Source organism: Bos indicus, chromosome 7, assembly GCF_029378745.1.
Source record: "Bos indicus isolate NIAB-ARS_2022 breed Sahiwal x Tharparkar chromosome 7, NIAB-ARS_B.indTharparkar_mat_pri_1.0, whole genome shotgun sequence".
Classification (NCBI taxonomy): Eukaryota; Metazoa; Chordata; class Mammalia; order Artiodactyla; family Bovidae; genus Bos; species Bos indicus.
Window position 1 is genome coordinate 25,583,159 of NC_091766.1, and position 23,653 is coordinate 25,606,811.

A 23,653-nucleotide genomic window follows, 5' to 3' on the forward strand; every position below is an offset into this window, starting at 1 on the left:
TGTTCAGAGCCAGGCTTACATGAACAGTATGAGAATGACTGTCTAATGGTCTATTTTTAAAAAAATGACAAGCCTACTTTTAGCTACACTTAACAATAATCTATAATTTCTAAGAATCTATATAAATAAATTAATACTTTTGATTTCCAACAGTGCTTTAATAACTGAATCTCGACTATTAGAAACGTTAAATTAAGGAATAGCATTTAAATTGATGACTGATAAACTAAATTTTAAGATAAAATAAAAAGGAAGGAAATAGTAAGAAATGCTCTTTACTCTGACATTGATTCTTTATCACAAAAACTGATTGCCAGTTCCACAGTGAGAACAAAGCCACTAACATGAAAATATTTACCGCCTGAGTAAAATTATAAAACAAGTATTTTTATGAATTTCATCCTTAATAGTTATAAACTTGAATGGCCACAGAGGGGGGAAAAAAGTTTACTTTAACGATACCTATCTAAAAGCCTTCAAAGAGAAACCTCCAAAACTTCCGTAACATTTTTATAAGGTAGATGATAATTTTTCTCTCTGTAAATTTTTGAGAACAAGAAGCCTCAACCTTGTTTTTGAATAAACTGCTCAAATCAAACCAAACAAGAAACAATATTCTATGCTTTTAGATAATTTTTCATGAAATATCACCAAGTGAAAATATTACTAAACAATAAGTCCTGATTGCCATCTAAAACAAAATGTTTCTGTGTTACCTGATCACTTACCTGAAGTTTTTCACGTGGTCTTCCACTCCAGAAAGACGAATCGAATGCTGCAGTGCATTCAGGTAGGTCAGAGCTTGTGTGGAGGATCCCCAGTTCACATCTGTAAGAGGACAGTGTTCATGCACCATAATACTAGTGATCACAAATCATCAATAACCAATGCTTGCACATTTAAAAAGTCAGCTGCTAAAATAAACTGTTGTACTCATCAGGAATTTCAATAGTTTATATCTACAGCATGAAATTAAGGCAATGCTAATCTGAGCTATTATTAACATTTAAAGAAAGTGTACAACTTGGAAAAGACTGAGATGAAAGGGCTGCAGACATGCTGTGCATTCAGCTCAAAATGAGTCTTGCAAACAAAGAAAAAAAAAACATTTAAAAATTATTGTTTATACAGCCAAAGGTCAAAAAGGAAAAAGGCAGATCTATGATTGTTATAAAATACTATTTATAGTACTTCACCGTTTAAGTTATTTGAACATCAAGGCACATTTTACTTCTTATTGAATAAACAGTCTAAACACAAATGATGATTTTAGACATTTGTTACTTTAGAGACTTAACAGGCATATTAGAGAAATAATTGTTTCTAAGATATTTAAAACAATATCTTCTTTGTCCACTTCATTTCTAAAGCCACTGTTCTAATCCAAAACCTCATTCTCTCGTACTTGGATCACAAAATGTTTCCTCACTGTGTAAAATAACTACACTGCAACTACTCTGTCGTCTCTTTCTAATCTACTCTATTGGGCCACAACTTCTCAAGTTTTTTCAATAGATTTTCTTGTTACATGTTATCACACTAAATAACTGGACTCATCCTAACCTATCCCAGCATCTGCTTATGTGGAGATATACCCAGCAGTTATCAACGCTACACATTCTAGATAATCTTCAACTATTTCCCTCTTTATTCCCAGTTAAGTATATCTGTCTAATTGTCCTTGCTATACAGTAAGCTAGTGGGAAGATACTATGTGTTCTATTATTTTGTGATTCTGTGGTACAAATTATAGTAGGTACTAAACCACATTAGGTAATACATATAATGCTTATCAGGCTAACAGAAACTTCTGTACTATAATAAAATCCTTTCAAAGATTAATTTTAAAACATATTGAGTGAAACAGAATGTTTATTACATGAATTTGTTATTTTTCTACAAATAGGATTAATTAAACTCATGGCTAAGAATGAAATTCCACAGAATAAAAAGTCTTAGAGTAACTTTTTCACTAAAACTACATATATTTAGAAAGAAAGCATTTTAGGTTTTATGCAAAAGGCCTTTCCAAAATACAAAAGATGGATGTTTAGATATGAAAAGGTACAAAGAACATCTAAACATTTTTTAGCTTGAAATACTAAATATTAAGAGACAAGACTACTGACCTGGTTTTTTGTAGGTAACATAAATGTAAAGTCCAAGAACTATCACATATGTTAGCAATGCAGCCCACCAGTTAATGACAAACATCACTATGCAACAGAGAATTGCTCCAAGAAGTGATATCCACATATTGTAGTATTTGAATGCAGGACGCCACCCTAACAGAAACAAATAATATAGATAAATAAAAGTCACTCAGCTACCTCATCTGCTTTAGACAGTGGTACATATGCATGCACAAAATAAATTTCTCTGTGGCTGCTACACTGAGAAGTCTTTAAATGTGAACTGTAAAGCTAATTCAACAGTAAAGTCATAGACCATCACTGATCATAATGTCATGATTCTTGATAGCCATGAAGTGGGCACATCTATTTATATCAACATTATCCTATCTTACTAGTTCCCTATTCAAAAAGTCCTTACTAAAAAAATACAAATCAACCTGAACTCAGTGAATGCTAAAAATAAGAGAAGATGAAAAAATTAGGTTTCAAATTTTGTCCTTAATAGTGAGATTTTATTTTCTGGTTTTTAGCATAAGACACATCCATATGTTAATGAATATAGAAAACAATTCAAATAAATTGTTCTTTGGAACTGTTAAAAAACCTCACCTACTTGCTAAAAAACTTATCATCATTTGGGGAAGTATTTCATCTCAATAAAATTTATATTTTTAAAAATTAAGCTTTTAATTTTGAGACAACTGCAGATTCACACAAAGTTTTAAGAAATAATATAGAGATTCTGGGGGTGCTTTACCTAATTTCTCCCAGTGATAACATCTTGCAAAATGATACCAAAGTATCACAGCTAAAATATTGGTATTAAAATAGTCAAGATAAAGAAAAATTCAACACAAGAATCCCTTGTGTTGCCTTTTAGAGCTACACCCACATCCATCTCTAAACTTTATATTCTTAAAAACTGAAGCTAAGATGTTTGTCTCCTAAGTTCCCATGTTTTATCTTTCTTGTTCTGAGAAACTTCTAGGCCCATAGAAGCAATAGTGTTTTTGTTATTTCATTTCCTTCTCTGATGCCCAACTGTTGTCATGGTTTATAACAAAATACCCATAAAAACTGTATATGGAGTAATTTTTCAGTTGATAAAGACCCCTTATATTAGAATTCCACAGAACTCATTGTGTTAAAAATATTCCTGGATAGGGTACTATATCGTAACAATGTTCTTAGAACTGATAAATACAGGAAAAAAAAACAAAATAATTCTTTCACAGTTAGCCAGAATTTGAGATTAATGCTATTTTAAATTATTTGAAGCAAGAAACAGACATTGTTTACCAATAAACTGCATGACAGAAGATCTCTGAAGACTCAATTTGACTCAACTATAAAGGCAGAATGAAGCATTAGTGAACTAATTCCACACATGCCATCTTTTAAAATGTATTAAAGTTTTATTTTCTCTAAAATCAAACATTGCCACATTTACGAAACTTTTAAAGAAAATGTAAAATCACCTGGAGATTTTGCAAGTGATGCATGAAATACTGAAAAATTGATCAGTGCATATGATGCAAGGAAGAAGTTAGAGATAATTGGAGCAATAACATTCAATTCAGCTGCAAAAGAAATATGACATATTAGACATTTAACTTTTCAAAACTATGAATCATTTCAAACCTTTAGATAATACATAATACTCCTAAATCCATAACCCAGATTTAATGAACTCTGCTATACATACTTCATATACTTTAAATCATATCCTACGTACACAGTAGAAACCTCCTTTATGACTCTCTCTCTCAAAGTTGAAATATTCTTTCCAGTGACGTTATACTGTTTTCCTACATACATATATGGCTCACAACGATTATGGAGCACTGTTTTGGATGTTTTAAAAGTTACATAAATTACATCATACAATATTATCATTCAGTAATTCAAATTTTTTTACATTCATTATTTTTGAGATTCATCCATATTAACATATGAAAACCAAGTGTATTCACATTTTTACTGCTGAATATTTCACTTAGGTTGTTTCCATTTTTCACTATTATAATTAATGACACTAAAAATATTCTTTTATATAAAAGTTTCTGCAGGGTACAAAGCTCTAAGAACTGGTGGATCATAGGAAACTTTATTAAATATTGCCAACCTGTTCTCAAAAAGTAGCTATACCAGATACATTTTTAAGCATCAGATGAGAAAGTTAGTTTCCATGGTATAATCCAAAGTCCAAACGTTCTTTAAGACCCAATCAGAGGCAAAGGAACCAAAAAGATCAGCAGAGGTTCTACCTTCATGGAAGACACCATAATCCTTTACCCTATGCTACTATCATACTTGTTTTAGGGATAAGAACCTAGGAGCTCCCTTTAGCCTAATAGGGAGTTAGTGAGGGTATGAGTTTGAGCAAATATTTAATGAATGCTATTATCTGCAGTATTTTCTAAACTCTTTTCCTTTGATCAAAAAGAAACTTAGTATAGCAGGCAAAGTAACATTTTATGACTTAATGACTCAATGTTGACAGTTAATACTATAAATGCCCCAAAATCTACATCAGCACACATGTATAGACTAACCAATTAAGATGAATCCAAGTGCAATTAAAAATGTTAAGATGTAGCCACGAAGAGGTTCATTATTTTTCCCATAACCTTTAGCAAACATCTGGAAAGCTGGGTAGATGTTGTCCTTACATAGAGCCTAATAAAGAAATGTAAACATTAAAATGGAATACATCAAAATAAGACATACAGATCTGCTTACAGTTACAACAGGTAAATCAGGAAATGAACCCAAGTTTCTAATTCTTGGTCCTCTTTTTTTTCCTCTCATACTGCTTTACCAACAAATTGTAAAGAAGAGTCAAACATTTCCAGTATCAGAAAGGCTGGAGATTTAGAATACACTGTAGTGTTTATCTATTTTACCCCACACCAGGTTGACAGTCTTACACAAATAAAGAGTCAAAGAAGCAGGCATATATATAGAAGTGTGGAAGCTTGAGAAGTATGATAGATGTGTGACCTATTTCAAGAAAACCAAGTCAAAATCTAAGACTTAAAGCAAATAAAAATCCTAATATAAAACTTAATCACTTTTCTTAAAACAATACTGAAAATAGTTTTAGGATATATTCTACACCTCTACTGTATTAATTATAACAAGAAATTAAGAACAAAGCTGCAGAATCAATACTTCACTTGTTTTAGTAATAAAAAGTACTTTCTATGCAGTATCAGTTGTTTATTTATTTGATGCTCACTAAAGGGAGATAATGTTTTATTTATCATTATATCCTGAGCACCTAACATAATGTATGGCACATCCTAGACATTCAAATATTCATAAAAATAAAACACTTATTTTGGCATTATGCTAACAGGAACAAGATAAAGTATCTTCTTTTGATTTATGGTACTTTTTATCTTTGGTAAGACATGAAAATTTATGCTAATAGAGCATGTCAAAAAAGCAAAAATTCATTACCACTTCCAGAAAGACAACTCAAAAACTATACCTGTCAGTGGATAAATGCACAACAGTTTATATAAATATACATATCCACATTCCTGTGCATAAAATTAAATATGGCATTCTTGATATATGTGTTGGCATGTATCATATAAATACACAGGGTTGACAGAAGTAAATCATTTAAAAATATTAAAAATCCCATTTGAAATATATTACCTTGTCTACCTCTATAATAAAATTTGCAATGTGAAATACTCACCTGAAATATTTTGGGTGCACTCACAAGAGATGCTAATGCAGAAGAAAGAGTGGCTGAGAAGATACCTGCAGAAATTAATGGTGCAAAGCCTGACACCATGCTCATTACCTTAAAAAGTGACAATGGAAAAGTCAGTCATACACAATTCAAAAAAATCCACAACACTATACATCTTTACTATTCCTATGAAGAACACTGATAGCAATACTGGGGAGAATACAATAACAAAAGCAATAGTCCACAGCAATAATGGTTCTTACATGCATTACAAACTTCTGAAAATGATGTATCACCATCCCTTAATTAATGTAGGAAAAGACCTTTTATTTCGTACAACATCAAAGGCAAACACAATGGCAACGAGAAGAGCATGCCAAACTATAAAATATGCATCAGTTTCAAGAGGCCAATCTTTGCGTTATTATAAACCATTTTACACATAAATGTTCCAGATATTATTTCATGCATAAATGTTTCAGTGCGTACCTCTAATGGGTAAGAACTTTAAAAAACTGTAACTACAGTCACTGTCACATCTTAAAAACTGCTTAATTCTTTAACAGCATCAAATACTCAACCGCATCCACAATTCCCAAATTCTTTCTCTTTTCTTGCTTTTTAAAATAGTTCGTTCAAATAAGGATCCACAAAAGGATTACACTTTATATTTGGTGGTTTTGTCTTAAGTCTTTTTCAATCCATAGAGTCATCCTTTCTTTAAATTTTCTTATTTTTATGTTATTTCTCCTAGAGAAACCCTATCTCTGGATTTTGCTGACAATCTCCATGGCCTTGTTTAATCTGTTCCTCTCACCTCTATTTCTAGTCAAATGGTAGGTAGACGTAGCCAGTTAATCAGACGAAGGTGCACAGTAATACTCCAAACTGGTATGAGACACTTCTGTCAGGAAGGTTGTTTCTTTTTTTTTTTTTTTTACGTTAAGATAGTAGATTGGTATCATGGTTATGTCTTTTGTTTGTTTTTAAAGAATCCTCTTTTTTTTTTAAGCTAAAAGTTGAAATATCCAGTCAAAAAGATGTAAGTCTAGGAATTGTCTCTAAGTAATCTGTGAATTGGGGGTCATAAACAAAACACCACTAGCCATGCTTTAATAACTGATGAAGCTAGAAAATGGGTATGTCAGGTACATTAGATTGCTTTTTCTCTCTTTGAACATGTTCAAGCATTTCCCTATAAGGAAGTTAAACTTAAAAAAATACATCACTAACTTAGATGATGAGAAGGCAATAAAATAAACCCCAAACTGAGGAGCATAATGCCAAGTAATTTGCCTGAACCCTTCAAAATGTCAGCATCTTGAAAGGTTAAAAACAAGCAAGCTGTGAACTCCTCTAGGTTAAAGCATTTTAAAATAACACAACTAAAGGCCACGTGTTACAATAGACTGAATCCTGGATCAGGAAAAAATGACCTGGGGCATTAATGGAACAAGTGAGGAACTATGAATATGGAATATATATTTAGACAACAGTATTTCATCAACACTGGGATTACTTGGGTGGGATAATTCAACCACACTTGTAAAGAATGTTCTAAATACTTCAATCTGACTGTCATGTTGTGATGTCTATAATTTATTCTCATTGGTTTGAGAAAAATACTATACCTATAAAGAAAAACAACTAATAAATACAAATGAAGATAAGTAGGTAGGGTAGGTTTTCATAGCACTGTTCCTTGTGTGCCTTTAAAATCTGTCAAAATATAAAGTCAATTTGCAAGAACTGTTTAATGGATTTAGGTACTGTTAATTTGATCTATCCATTATAAATTTTACTAGTAGTGAACGATCATCACACTTTGTTTATTAAACAATGGTGAGTCAAAGTTTTCTGAGGACATTAAAATATAGAAATATAATAAGAAACATAAAACTAAATAAAATTGAACATTTAAGATAAGGTGACTCAATTATATGTACATATATTTATCGATTATATGCAAAATAGCATTATATAGTGTGCCTTTGTATAGATTTCATGATGGAGTCTCCATTTATATGCTCCTCAGTAATGTTCTAGTCACCATTCTTCATTCTCCAAGTGACAAGCAATTAATAATTTGACAGAATTTTCTTTCCATTCTCTTATCACTTCACAAAGTACTTTTAAAAAATTTACTTAAATTAGAAAAGCATATTTACATATACCAAACTCCTATACTTTGATTAAGTCCATACTTTCCATACTTAGACTTAATAAAGACAACATACTTTTGTAGTTTAAGGCAACAATACAGAAATCTGATTGGCGTTTTCAGTCACTGGGCAGAGACCAACATTTGTGTCTTTCATACACAATATCAATGTCAGAATTGGCCTGAATAATTAGCTGGACATGAATACTTTCTTTCATTCTACGATTTTGCCTAGTCTTGTGACTAGAAAAAAACAAACATCGTTACATAATTGAGTTCAATATTTTTAACCACTGAAAGTGCAGCCCATTGTTTGAAACTAAACAAAAGAAAATATACATAATGCCATTAAAAATTTTCATGTAAACCACACAGATTCTACATAAAATGTCTACATAATATTTCTACATAATGTTCTGAAATACATTAAATCCACAACTATTCTGTTTATTAGGTTTAAGTATTACTAGAAAAACACGAGGAAGCAGAATTTTTATTTTCCACTTTGAATTTGTAGATCTATTCTACAACTTTACCACAAAATATCTTGTTTTAATCTCCTGAATCTATCTATACCTTTGAGTTTTTTCTTTCTAGCATCCTGAGAATTATCAAGCAACTCTCAAAATATCCTCCAAATTTTACTAGTTCCTTTTCATCTTATAAATCTTATCTAAAACTCATAAATTTTACAAAAATAGAATAAATAAAAAGCAGGACTGATAGCCTGCAAATACTCGAGCAGTAGTACTAATCTTTATTGGGGCTTCCTTTGTAGATCAGTTGGCAAAGAATCTGCCTGAATGCAGGAAACTCAGGTTCGATTCCTGGGTCAGGAAGATCCCCTGGAGAAGGAAGTGGCTACCCTACTCCAGTATTCTTGCCTGGAGAGTCCCACGGACAGAGAAGCCTAGCAGGCTACAGTCTATGGCGTCACAAGAGTCAGACATGACTTAGCGACTAAACTACTACTACTACTACTACTACTACTACTACTAATCTTTACAGAGTTCATATGTTTACTAGTTCACAAACTTTTAAGCACGCATTAATAATTTAATTCTGCTGTTCAATGGTGGTTTAACACAGCATCACTATATTAGCCATATTTAATTAAATAAGACTGCTGATACTGATCAATACTTAAAAGGGCATTTATATATAGAGGAATTAGGGAGAAATCTCAAATCAGAAAGCTGAATTCATTTCAGTTAGTACGGATTTAAGTCGGTCAAAAATAAAAACAAAATACTTAGGTGTAAATCTAACAAAAAATATACAGGACTGATATTCTGAAAACTACATAATAATGATGAAGGAAGTCAAAGAAGATCTAAATAAAGAGTAGAATATATGTGTTCATGGACTAGAACAGTGTAAAGCTATCAGTTCTCCCCAAATTGATGTACAAGTTTAATGCATTTCCTACCAAAATTCCAGCAAGACTTTTTTGTAGATAAACAGATTATTCTAAAATGTATCTAAAAAAGCAAAAGAACTAAAATAGCTAAAATAATTTTGAAAAAAGAATAAAGCAGGAGGAATCAAGCTCCCTGATTTTAAGACTGACAATCTAATTACAGTACTCAAGAAAGTATCGCATTGTTGGGAGGACAGACACAAAGATCAATGGGACACAACAGAGAAGCCAGAAATAGGCCCAGCACATATGACTATGTGTGAGACGCTTTCTTACTTTCTCAAACAGTATACTATATACAATTACTATTTATTATACCTTATTACAGAAGTGTTGCCCTCTGGGGGCCTTTTGCCCCTGAACAGGCTCAGGTTTCATTCTTTTATATTTTTCTCTTTGCCCAATTATTTACATGGGGCTTCCCAGATGGCACAGTAGTAAAGAATCCACCTATCAATGCAGCAGACCCTGGTTCAATCCCTGGGTGGGGAAGGTCTCCTGGAGGAGGCAATGGCAACCCACTCAAGTATTTCTTGCCTGGAAAATGCCATGGACAGGCGAATGTGGCGGGCTGAAATCCCTGGGGTTGTGTAGAGTTGGACATGCCTGAGCGACTGAGCATGCACTATGAGCTGCATGCCGTCTTCACTGATGTATGAGTATAAAGCAATAGCAAAAACTTTCTGCTATACTCTGAATGGTAGAACTGACAGCAGTTTGACCTCCAGAAGAACACAGAACGCTTGTATAATACAAATTTATGCTCACCTGGAAGTTGTTCATTAGGCCATAGGAACAAGGGTTGGTTTCACAGGATGAAAAATCAAAGTTTAACTTGCAGGCTGCAGAAGTGCAGTTTGTCAGCTCTGTTACAATGGTGTCATTAACGTTCCCAGTAGCGTCCCGAACAACACACGAACCTGAAGCACGAGTGATAATGAGGACAAATCATCAAGCTAACATTTACCTTCACTTCAAAATTATATACACCCACAAAGAAATTTATGGTACTGGCGGTATGTACTTGCTTATAATAGTAATTGAATACAGTGTATTACAATTAAGGAAGCTTTACCTGGAACAGAATGTGGAAAGCATCATGGTCCCCAGTATTGAGTCAGGGAAATGAAACCTTATAAAGTATGTATATGTATATACTTAAAAATCTTGTAATCATCACTGTGAAAATGATACATTAGCAAAATCATTTCCTGTACTACTTGATTAAAATGTCCTAAAGCAAATACAGGAACACTATGTTGAAAGAGTTCCAAACGGCAGAAACAGTTTCACATACTCTGAATACTTCATATTTAAAATGTGCCAAAGATCAGACTTGAGGTAACATCAATCTTCTGTGAGGAAAAGTAATTTAAACATGAATGAATTATATAATTCTATTTAAACCTTTGTATCAACTAAGTCCACCCTGATAATACGAAAATATAAGGTGGGAGGAGTCGGGGAGGGATAGTCTGGGACTCTGGGGTAAGCAGATGTAAGCTATTACACACAGAATGAATAAAAAAACGAAGTCTACTATATAGCACAGGGAACTATATTCAATATCCTAGTAAAACTATAATGGAAAAGATTAGTAAAAATAATGTACATCCATATATAACTGAGTCACTTTGCTGTAAAGCAAGAATTAACACAACATTGTAAATCAACTCTACTGCAATAAAAAATAAATGAAAAAATTAAAAAAAGAAAACATACAGTATGAGATTTGCAGCAGACTGAATAATCAAATACTATGAAAAATATATATTCTATAGTTAATGAATTTGGAGTTTGTGATTCTTTTGATTAGTACTAGACTATGACTTATTCTTCTAGTATGCTTAAAATTTTTAACTGTAAAACCTGAATTTTAGAATTTAGACATTAAATATAGTGCTTGTACTTTAGGAATATGATTTCTGAATAAAGTATTTAATTTCATGAATGTACAATAAATTCAAGACAAGACAGCATCTATAGTCACTGTATGCAAATTATATATAAAATCAGTAGTTATTAAATTTTTTTCTAGACTAGAATGTTTCAGTTAAAGAACCTATCTTAGACTTTCAAAATTATTTACTTACTTACTTATAAATAAAAACACCAAAACCCTCTTTGTCATGAGGCAGTGCTATTATCTTATTTTTGGCGGCAAAACTGGCTTCCTCACACATAAAAGATTTAGAGACTGACTGACCTCTTAAGTTCTTTCTTCAAGTACTATAATATGATTCCATCAATGTATTAAAATAGCTTAAAATCATTTTCATTAATTTAGTAATACTTTTCATTCAATGTAGTATCTCCTATTAATTGAAATCAAATTTTTATGGTAAAAAATGTCAGGTTCTGCATAATGGCCTTGAAACAATCTTAATAGAGTAAGATTATATAAAAATATAAAAAATAATCATCATACACAAAAATATGCTAAAATTTGTGAAGATCAGAAAGTAAAATTCATTTACTTCTACACATGAATTATATTTTCTGTAAATATGTCTCAGTGAAATTTAAGAATCTGCAGATGAGACTTCACATACTTTCTAACTTACTATATAATTAAATAAAAATCCCAGACAAGAAACAATAGAGGATTTGGTGGCTTAGACAACATGTATTAAGTCACCACTAGTTTACTTAAGTACTTTTGAAGTAAAATACAAAACTCCATGTCTTTTTATTGAAATAGTTCTTAATTTAAAAGTTAGAAATATAATATCATGAAAATGAATACTTATAGTATATACATCATTAAATGACTGAGACACATAGAGAAATGTAAGGTTATTTACCTACAGATACTGCAATTCCTATGTAAACCAGCGTAGTGATTAAAATGGCTAAGAGTGTTCCTTTGGGTATGGCTGACTGAGGATCCTAGAAGACAAAAACATTTTTTAAAGTCTACTGTTAAAAATAAATATATGTATATCACTTTTATATGAAATCAGTAAAGTACTTTATAATACTTACTGCAAGATCACCTGAGATATTTGCTCCAGCCAGAATGCCAGTTGCAGCAGGAAAAAAGATGGCAAATACAGAAAAAAAGGTCTCTTCTTCTCGAAAATCTGGCCCAAAGTTCTCACTAAATATTTCATCTATAGAGAATAAAAGATTTTTGGCAATTAATGGATAGCAGATTAGGCCATAAAATTTCAGGTTAAGAGTAAGTGGTGATCTATGATCCCTAACATTTCTTCAGTTCCAGTAACTGGTAAATTCTTGAATATTTTCAAATTCAAGTATTGGTGTTCCTCTTTTCTTGTATGAGGGAAACAGTTTACAGCCAAAATGGTGGTGTGATCTGGTTCATGCACTGTTTTTTTTGTATACCTTACTAATTATGTTTGAAATACCTCTAACTTGATTCTTAAGACAGGCCAAGAGGTCAAAGAAACAAGAAAGCAGATAGAAGAACAAAAAGGACATCACAGTAACCTGGAACTGTTTTTTTCCCTTACATGCAACTTATCTGTACTGTCTTCTCTACTTCTTAGGGGTGAACTGTTTGAATTTTGAGGCTATCCATCAGGCATCTAGACAATTTTTAGCTAAGACAAACTCGGTAAAGGTCCTTTCCATTTCAATAATAATGAAAGTGTCAACTAGTTCCTACTATTTCCATCTATTCTAATAGGTCCTCAAATTGAAACAAACAATAAACTGTCATCCATCCATCCATTCATCCATCCATCCCGTATCTGAGTATACACCATGTGCCAACAGTGGAGCCATCTGGTATCTCAAGGTACTGAGGAAGTCCAGTAGCAACAAGCTACCTTCATGGAACTTAAAAGTATCAATAGTAGTAGTAGTTGTAGTTTAGTCACTAATTGTGTCCAACTCTTGCGACCCCATAGCCTGCCATGAATCTGTCCATGGGATTCTCCAGGCAAGAATACTGGAGTGGGTTGCCATTTCCTTCTCCAGGGGATCTTTCTGACCCAGGAATCGAACCCAAGTCTCCTGCATCGCAGGTAGATTCTTTACCAACTGAGCTACAAGGGAAGCCCTCGTAGTATCAATAGGGAGCTACCAAATAAGTAAAAAAAAAAACAAAAAGCCACTGCTGCTACTGCTGCTGCTAAGTCGCTTCAGTTGTGTCCGACTCTGTGCGACCCCATTGACGGCCTCCCACCAGGCTCCCCCATCCCTGGGATTCTCCAGGCAAGAACACTGGAGTGGGTTGCCATTTCCTTCTCCAATGCATGAAAGTGAAAGTGAAGTCGCTCAGTCGTGTCTGAGTCTTAGCGACCCCATGGACTGCAGCCTACCAGGCTCCTCCATCCATGGGATTTTCCAGGCAAGAGTACTGAAGTGGGGTGCCATTGCCTTCTCCAAAGGCAGTAAAAGTACTCAATGGAAACAGGGTGTTGTGACAAATAATCAGAGAGAGATGATCTAATTCAATGTGTTTATTACACAAAGCTAAAGTGATGCAACTAAGGAGTTAACACTTAAGTTGAGGCTTTACGGAGCAGGAATCAGCCATGTGATGTTCCAGGGAAAGAGTACACCAGGAATAACCGGCAACATATAGAAAGGCCCTGAGGCAGGAAGAAGGTTTAGCTCTTTTGAAGAACTGAAAGAAGGCAAAGCTCTCACAGTACAGGGGAGATGAAATGAAATGGAAGATATCAGCAGGGGTGAGATCATGCAAAATTTTATTTTATAAGAGTTTAGATTTTGTCCTCAATATAATGAAAAGCCAAGGTGGGCACAGAGTCATGGAAATGACATGCTATGATCAATGCTTACGTGGATGCTGCAGAGACAATGGACTGAAGAATCAGCATCTGATGCAGGGAACCAATTAGAAGGTTACTGTAGTGGTTCAATTTAGTGATAGGAGAATAATGTACTGATGAGGGAAGGATTAGAAAAACAGCAAGTAGAAAACACTGAGATCCTGATTTCTTTCATATATCAGGATGGAGAAGTTCAAGAAGGGTTAGTTAGGAGGGACATCAAATAAGCAGTTGAATATATACTTATATCTGGAGTTTGAAGGAGAGACCAAGGAATAGAAACATGTCAGTCTCTTGAAAGCATTTTGAGCCATGAGAACAGATATTGCCAAAGGAAAGAATACAGTTAGAAGGCCCAGGACAACACTGTACGACTCGACATTTAGAGGAAGAGAGAAGAGAAGGGGTAACAGGAGTAAAAGACATAGCGACCAAAGAATTAGGTAGGAAAGAACTCACTAGAAAACAGTGTCTGACACCAAAGGAGAATGGGACAGCTAAACAGAATGTTGCTGAGAGTCAGGAGACTAAAAAAACAAGGAGTTTTTGTCAATTTAACACAGGCAGATCCTTTACTCTAAGGGAAAAGCAACTCTGATGCTATTGCAACTCTTCTTTCTGGCTTTCATTCTGCCTTGAAGAGACAGGTTCAGAACGGCAGCTCAGTGGAGGGAGTGGGGCGGAGATACAGAAAGACACTTTATAAAATAATAAATGACATGGAAATGATACCTGTAGTGAAAGTTAAGAGGCAGAATGAAAAGGGTTATGGAAGATGAAAACTGGAAAATTCTCACACAATTAATAATGTAAACTGTAGAATTACATCAAGAAACTATTTCTAGTTGCTTTCACAGTCTCAGGCACTTTTAGACTATTATGTTTAAATACAACTGAAAGATTGGAAAAGCAACATTAGAACAGAAGCTACAATTTCAGTAACAAATTCCCCAAATGAGAACAAAAGCACTTTTCCTCGGTAGCACTGATTTCTCTATGTTTTATCACTTTTCATTTTGCTAATGATGAAAAATGAAAGATATAAATAAAAGTGATTTTTTTTTACTCCAATTATACAATAAACATAAAGAAACCAAACTAAACTGGACTGTGAATTAGTGTTAGTCATTACACCAAATTCAATTACATTGCAAAATATGAAAAATGTACTAAATTTATTTAACACTAGAATGCTATAATGTGCACCTTAAAAAAAAAAAAAAATTCTTTCTTACTTACACTTATAACCAAAGAAACCTTTGGGCTTCTTGCTTTCCAATGGGATAAATGTTCCTATGACGAAATCAGCTATAGCAAGTAGTAGAATCACCAAAAGAACAATCTGAGCCTGAAATTTTAAACGTTAAAAATCAAAATCAAACATATTATGTCAATACACCAATTCAGTGCCACTGGAATATAACTCCCGTTAAGGGAAAAGATTTCTGTCTTGTTTTCCCAGAGCCTCACAGAGTGCTAAGTACAAAGCAGGTACTTAATAAATTTTTGTTAAAGGAACAATCTCAGAATATTCAATACACTGGGGGAAAATGGAGAGCAAAAGTAGGGTCACGCCAACTATTTCCAAAGTGAGTTAAAGATGTGCGTGTTAGATGCACTAACACCACAAATGTTAAAATACAGAAAAAAATTATAGTACTGATATTACCTTTAGTAACTCCCTCTGACATACCCCATAATTCATTTTTTCTTACATACTCTTTGATTACCTCTTTAAATGACTATTATTTCCAAATACTCCCCACCTTGCCAAACAGAAATGACCTTATTTGTCTTTGAAAATGGCCACTTAGGAACCTTCAAAATCTAAAGGTATTACCACACCTTAGAACATACCTAAAACATAAGCTCTAAAAGTTTGTACACTCACCATTTACAGAGGTCCCAATGATACCATTACTTACTTTTGCCTCCCACTCCATTCCGGCTACTGAGATACCCAAAAGGATCACCACTGTAATGGCTCCAATAATTCGGATATCATTGATTTCATCTATCATAAGTATGGAATGTTCCTACAAAAAGAAAATAATAGAATGAAGAATATTATTTACTTCAGCCTAATTCTTCCATTCTTTTTGAAACATTTTAGAGATACCACAGTTCTTCACAGATAGAAGTTGAATAAATTCCTATTTAAGGAATGAATAGGGAGATCTAGCAAAAAAAGAATGAATTACTGTTTACTATTAAGATGTCACTCAAACATCTGAAGACATCAAAAATATGATCAAATATTAATACTGCTATATTTATAAAGACTCAAATTTTAAAAATGGATTGCTAACAAGCAAAAAAAAATTATAATATGACTATGTGTATGTACATTAGTCGCTCAGTTGTGTCCGACTCTTTGCGACCCCACGGACTGTAGTCCACCAGGCTTCTCTGTCCATGGAATTCTCCAGGCAAGAATACTGGAGTGGATTGCCATTCCCTTCTCCAGAGGAACTTCCCAACCCAGGAATCGAACCCTGGTTTCCTGCATGGCAGGCAGACTCTTTACCGTTTGAGCTACAGGGAAGTCCTATAATAATAATATGACTAAGTAGTATTAATAGGATTTTTTTTAAGTTACAAAGCAGAAATATATTTTGTATTCATTGTGGTTAGTGAATTCAGCTTTCAACAGTCTCTTCCATTGCATAAGGAAAAGAGATGAACACACTTTCATGCAGCTGTCCAAAGTGACACTGTTCCATTCTAAGAACAAAATTATTTGTGGCTCAAATAATGACATTAAAAAACATATACTAAATTAAACAATGAAAGACTATGAATTCTTAATGATTATACTGTTTGCTTACTTCCTTTTCTCTGTCCCTTTGGCCTAGGCAGCTAAGGTCCATGCCAATGCAAGTATCAGTCCTTTTCAGATGTTACACTTCCTAATATACCATACACTACAACCTAACATGAACAACTACAGGTGTCATTCAAGATTCTTCTCAGTTAATAAAACTGAATCCTATCTACTGCTTTAACTACACGCATACTAGTTACTCTTTTCAACTAAGTTCTCTTCTCAACTCCAGGGCAGTATCATCAACCACTTCCTGGCCAGCTTGACTTACATATACCAAATCAGACATCCCAAACTGACATGTTCTGTGTTCTCTATCTCATGGTAAATGGCATTACCATCCATCTAAATCAGTCCTCCTTTCTTGCTCTCTAATTTCCCACATCCCATCAATCAACCCTATTTACTCAACTGATTAAAAACCACTCATCACTGATTCAATATTCACCAACATCTCTTCTCCCAGGATAGCTACAAGCTTTTAAATTGTCTCCATGTCCAATGGTGATCCCTCACAATTCTCTACAGTAATCACATATTTCTTGAGGCACCTAATCTGATCATCATGGATCTCAACTCCAGTTAAGATACAATCCAGGTTTAACAGCAAACAAGACCCTTCCTGACTTGATCCTTTCTTTCTTCCCTCTTATCTTAAACCTCGTGCCACTTTGGGCTTCAGCCATACTGAAATATTGCCAGTTCTGTGTTGTTGTTTTTTTAATAACACACCATACTCTACCCCTTCTAGGTCTTTCTTTTCTTTTCTTTCCTATTTCCCTCATACCATATCTCACCTCTCCTACCTGGGTGCTAATGTCTTGACTCCCTTCCTCTGAAAATGCTGTCTTGACACTTCTCTGCCACCCTACTCCTGGATGGTAAATTAAGTGATCCTCCTAGTTTGTCAAGACCTCCTGCAGTTACCCACTTCTGACATGTGTTGGTCTATCTCCCACACTAAACTTCTTGAAGGACGAGTTTTATGTTCCTTGCTGCTTTCCTGGCATCTTACATGGTGAATGGCACGTAAATCCTCAGTAAAGATCCAGGAAATGAATGACTGGAAAAAGGTGAATTACCTTAAGCAACTCCACCACAGTTTCTGCAAATCCAACCACATACATAGCAACTGCAACGGCATTGGCAAAAGCGAAGATCAGGCCAATTGCACCACCAAATTCTGGCCCTAGACTTCTAGATATTAAATAATATGCTCCTCCTAAAGAAAAGAAACAAACACAAGTACTAATGTTAGAATTTTAAATGTCAAAGAATCCTTTCAATTACACAAGAGTTCACAAACACACGCCACCAGTGAACATAGCAGTTAAAGTAATAGGCAAGTGGGTGAGCATATTTTTAGGAAGAAACATCCAGAAAGAATTCTTTACAACCCACTTCATTCATAACAGTTCTGAACATCCAGAAAACTTTTCTCACATTAAATATAAAAATCATCCTGCTATTTAAATCCCTTCTTTCTTTTCTAAAGCTTAGATTAAAATGGCAACAGCCTCCTCCTCATATTCAGAGACATCATTTCCCAATGATTTTCTAAGGAATATGTTAATCTTAAATAACACTTAAAATGATAATTGACACGATTTCAGTTACTTAGTGTGGTAATTTGCTGAATGTGAATACTAAAGAAAAATGAAGGTATCACAAGAAACTTAATGAACAGCACATACTGACATCCTGAAGAGACATAGTTTTATTACATGAGTGAGTGAAAGTCACTCAGTCATGTCCCACTCTTTGCAACCCCATGTACTATACAGTCCATGGAATTCTCCACGCCAGAATACTGGAGTGGGTAGCCTTTCCCTTCTTCAAGGGATCTTCCCAACCCAGGAATTGAACCCAGGTCTCCCACATTGCAAGTGGATTCTTTACCAGCTGAGCCACAAGGGAAGCCCAGTTTTATTGTAATAAAACTTAATTTATATTAATTTATTAATAAATTCATATTGCATTTAATATAATTCATATTATATGTTTATATTAATTTATATTATAAATCCTGCCTAAATGGCAGAGTAGACAAAGCCATTAAACAAGCTATCATCATGAAGCAAGTATTTTTCTAACTTAAATCAGTATTTTGATTCTGAGTCAGTGTATACTTATCTAAAGTCTCTAAAAGCTCCCCTAAATTTCTAATTTATTTTTGGTTTCTAGGTCATAATCAAAACTTAGTTTTGATAGTACTGAAGTTACATTAAGTTATGTACATTTTTCTAGACACTGATGAGACATTCTATTCTTTTTATTGATCAGTCGCTCAGTTGTGTCTGACTCTGCGACCCCATGGACTGCAGCACATCAGGCTTCCCTGTCCTTTACCATCTCCCAGAGCTTGCTCAAACTCATGTCCACTGAGTCGGTGAGGCCATCCAACCCCATCTCATTCTCTGTTGTCCCCTTCTTCTTCTGCCTTCAACCTTTCCCAGCATCAGGGTCTTTTCTAATGAGTCAGCTCTTCACATCAGGTGGTCAAAGTACTGGAGCTTCAGCATAGTCCTTCTAATGAATATTCAAGATCGACTTCCTTTAGGATTGACTGGTTTGATCTCCTTGCTCTCCAAGGGACTCTCAAGAGTCTTCTCCAATGCCACAGTTCAAAAGCATCTATTCTTTGGCGCTTAGCCTTCTTTATGGTCCAACTCTCACATCCATACGTGACTACTGGAAAAACCATAGCTTTGACTAGATGGACCTTTGCTGGCAAAGTAAAGTCTCTGCTCTTTAATATGCTGTCTAGCTTTGTCATAGCTTTTCTTCCAAGGAGCAAGCGTCTTTTAATTTCATGGCTGCAGTCACCATCTGCAGTGATTTTGGAACCCAAGAAAATAAAGTCTGTCATTGTTTCCATTGTTTCCCCATCTATTTGCCATGAAGTGATGGGACCAGATGCCATGATCTTCGTTTTCTGAATGTTGAGTTTAAGCCAGCTTTTTCATTTTCTCACTTTCAATAAAGAGGCTCTTTAGTTTCTCTTCACTTTCTGCCTTAAGAAAGTCTTAAAACCATATAATGAAGACAAATGCAACAACAGATTCTACAATTTAATAAATTGCTAAATATGCAAACTTTATTTTGAAAATACCTGTAATAGGTTTTGGGGTTAATTTGATCAAGTTTCTCAAAATATTCTATACTTTAAACCTATCCACAAAAACTTCCTCATTACAGTACAGCAGGCACAGATACAACACTGTAAAATAACTATAGGCCAATTAAAAAAAAACTTTCTTAGTAATTCACTTTACCAATTAATAATTTTTACCGTCTTTAAAATTCTGAAGATTCATTTAGTATTAGTCTCATTTTTTAAAATGAGATAAAATGAAAAAAAATTTCCCCAAATACTTTTGAACACTAAAAATTCTAATGGACTTACATATAATGACAATTTTTATGTCAAAGAGCTAAAGTTAAAGATACTAAATCACATAATTAATCACACAGAAAATCCCTAGAATATCATAATTATCACAGCCTATAGTTAATGAACATGTCATTTAATCTCAATATCAATAATGAATTAAGACAAGTATTATTTATCCTAACTTAATTGATAGGACAATTAAGTCACAATAAAAGGTTAACTGAAATCAGTCAGCCACTCATGTATTTCAATAGTTGATAATATTCTTTAGACAGACAAATACACCAAGAGAACCTATAAAAGCATAGAATTCAGTTGTTATGTGTTTAAAGTTTTGACTTTCTGAAATTTCAAGTCTATTACTAATAAGAAAAAATATATATCTTCAGATGTATTTAACATTGGTAAAGATAACTGGAAGGGAAATAATGAATATAAGTAACAAATTCTGACATTTCAGAACTATTTAAAAATCTTCTACTAATTGGGATACCTAAACTTAAAACCTAGGACCTAGTTTCATTACTTTTTAAAATATTTTATTTTTTTTAATGAAAATAAAAAGTTAGACATGAAGAATATTTTAAAAGCATCTGCTCATCTTCCTATAAATTCCTGATGAAAAGCAACAGTACTCTGCCCTATTCTCATTTCTATTCCTGTGTCCTTGAGGCAACCAGTTTTAAGAACTTTCTCCCCCTCCCTTTTTTTCCTTAGTAACAAAATAGTATAAAAGATCTACTGCTCTGAAAGGCTGGTTTATTTACTAATCAACACAGAGTGATACACACCTTAAAATAAAATGTTTATTTTGTAATTAAGTAAAATTACACATTTTACTTAATTCTAGCAAGTACAATTGACTCTTGAAGAACACAGGTGTGAAATGCGCAGGTCCACTTATATGTGGATTTTTTCAATAAATATACTGAAAATTTTTTTGGAGATCTGTGATAATTTGAAAAAACTCACACATGAATCACATGGTATAGAAATACAGAAAAAATTAAGAACAAGTTAGGTATGTCATTAATACATAAAATGTATGTGGACACTAGTCTATCTTTACATAGGTTTAAGGTAAATGATACCTAATATGAAATTAATATGTTAATTTTCTTTCTAATACATTAACTGCTCAGAGAATTAACATACAAAACAAGCTGTGCTCTGTCCCTCCCTCTCTGGTAATTAGAGAAACTGCACATCATCGCAGATAAGTGGTTTTTTAAAAATGTAACAGTGTTTATAATACTATACTATGAATATGACTATAATACTGTATGCCATAAAAATTGTACAAGGATTCACTCATTAGTGCAGAGGCTAGGCTACCATGATACAATCATATCATTATACTGCTACTGCTGCTGCTAAGTCGCTTCAGTTGTGTCCGACTCTGTGCGACCCCATAGATGGCAGCCCACCAGGCTCCCCCGTCCCTGGGATTCTCCGGCAAGAACACTGGAGTGGGTTGCCATTTCCTTCTCCAATGCAGGAAAGTGAAAAGTGAAAGTGAAGTCGCTCAGTCGTGTCCGACTCTTAGCGACCCCATGGATGGCAGCCTACCAGGCTCCTCCATCCATGGGATTTTCCAGGCAAGAGTACTGGAGTGGGGTGCCATTGCCTTCTCCTATCATTATACTAGGCTACAATAAAGCAATCATATTTCTGCCTGTTCGTTTTCAATGTGTGAATTGGTATACCAGTAAATAAATATAAATTCCACTTTTCACATTATCTTTTCATTTGTTAAATGTTTAATTTCTCATATTTTAAAAAAACTTCTGTTGGAATATAGTTGATTTGCATGATGTCTTACTTTCAGGTGTACAGCAAAGTGCATCTTTTCGTTTTATCTCTAGTGTTAGTAATACATGTAACATAAATAGTGTTTTGTATCATATAAGACAATATTAATGCAGGTATTAACAAATGATTCATCTTGTAAAACGATGATGTAAAACGTATGGCATCAGTATAGTATAGTACTGTAAATGTACTTTTTCCTCACTAGAATTTTCTTAATAACATTTTATTCTCTCTGGTTTACTTTACTGTAAGAGTACAGTATATAATACATATACACAAAATATCTGTTAATCAATGGTTTATGTTACCTACAAGGCTTCTGGTCAATAGTAATCTATAGTTAAGTTTTGGGGAACTCAAAAGTTATACAAGGATTTTCAACTGCATAAGGGTCATCAGCATCTCTAACCTATGTGTTATTCAAGGGACAACTGTACGATTATCATTCCCATTTTACATATGTGAAAATTCAGGCTTACAGAGGTTAAGTAACTTGACCACAGTCACACATATAGTAAGGGAAGAAATGGGCTTAAACTCAAGTCTCTCTGAGTGCTTATTCAGTACAGTATGTAAAATTAAATAAGACATTTTATTATCATTGAACAAGCTGAAGAGTATAAAAAAATTATGATGAATTAAAAGGCAACAATAGAAGAACTATTTTATTTACAAAAAAAATCTGTTGTTCAAGCAAACACAGAAAGTCGATATGGAAAAGATATCCTCATGAACTCTCAAAATTTGGCTGTAAAATGCCCTGTCTTCTAAGTGTAGAAAACACCAATGAAACAGACACCAGAGATGCTAAGTAATACAATACTATACACTGGGTTCCATTATTACTACATATTGATTTGGGGATACATGTCCCTGCAGCTCTCAGTAGATTTCAAATCAATAACCAAAACTCTGACTAGGTTAATCAACAGCTATATGATTACTGGCCATAAAACAAGTCACTATATATTTCAAAGAACTGAAATGACATAGCATTACTGATAACAGTGCTGAATTAAATGTATGGACTTCCCCTGAATATGTTTTAAATTATGCAACATATTTTTAAGTAACCCACTAGTAAAAGAACAAATCACAAGGGAAATTAAAAAGTATTTTGAACTGAACAATAATGAAAAGAGAACCTATCAAAATTAGTGGGATAAACCTAAAGCAGGAATTACAGCTTTAAGTACTAACATTAAAAAAAAAAGACACTTCTATTAAAAGTAAATAAATAATATGAAATCAATTACCTAAGCTTCTACCTTAAGAAAACAGAAAAAAAGGAAAGCCCAATGTAGGGAAAAAAAAAAAAAGTTAAGACCACAGTTGCAGAAAACTATAAAGAAAAATCAATTAAGGTGAAAATGGACAAATTCTTTGAAAAAGTTGTCAGAACTATGACAAGAACAGTAAATTGAAATACTCCTAA

General features: G+C 33.6%; 1 protein-coding gene across 2 annotated transcripts in view; it reads right to left on the reverse strand.

Moving 5' to 3' along the window:
• The window catches only part of SLC12A2 (solute carrier family 12 member 2), a 93,867-nt gene that overhangs the window by 35,879 nt on the left and 34,335 nt on the right, over nucleotides 1-23,653 (reverse strand). For both annotated transcript variants that reach the window (XM_019964597.2, XM_019964596.2), the window contains exons 5-15: nucleotides 18,095-18,234; nucleotides 16,114-16,224; nucleotides 15,428-15,536; nucleotides 12,411-12,538; nucleotides 12,230-12,314; nucleotides 10,194-10,345; nucleotides 5,848-5,955; nucleotides 4,691-4,814; nucleotides 3,614-3,715; nucleotides 2,130-2,285; nucleotides 729-828 (exon numbers count right to left, since the gene is read on the reverse strand). In XM_019964597.2, the coding sequence (XP_019820156.2) occupies nucleotides 729-828; nucleotides 2,130-2,285; nucleotides 3,614-3,715; nucleotides 4,691-4,814; nucleotides 5,848-5,955; nucleotides 10,194-10,345; nucleotides 12,230-12,314; nucleotides 12,411-12,538; nucleotides 15,428-15,536; nucleotides 16,114-16,224; nucleotides 18,095-18,234 (1,315 nt within the window). The remainder of the gene's footprint in view (nucleotides 1-728; nucleotides 829-2,129; nucleotides 2,286-3,613; nucleotides 3,716-4,690; nucleotides 4,815-5,847; nucleotides 5,956-10,193; nucleotides 10,346-12,229; nucleotides 12,315-12,410; nucleotides 12,539-15,427; nucleotides 15,537-16,113; nucleotides 16,225-18,094; nucleotides 18,235-23,653) is intronic.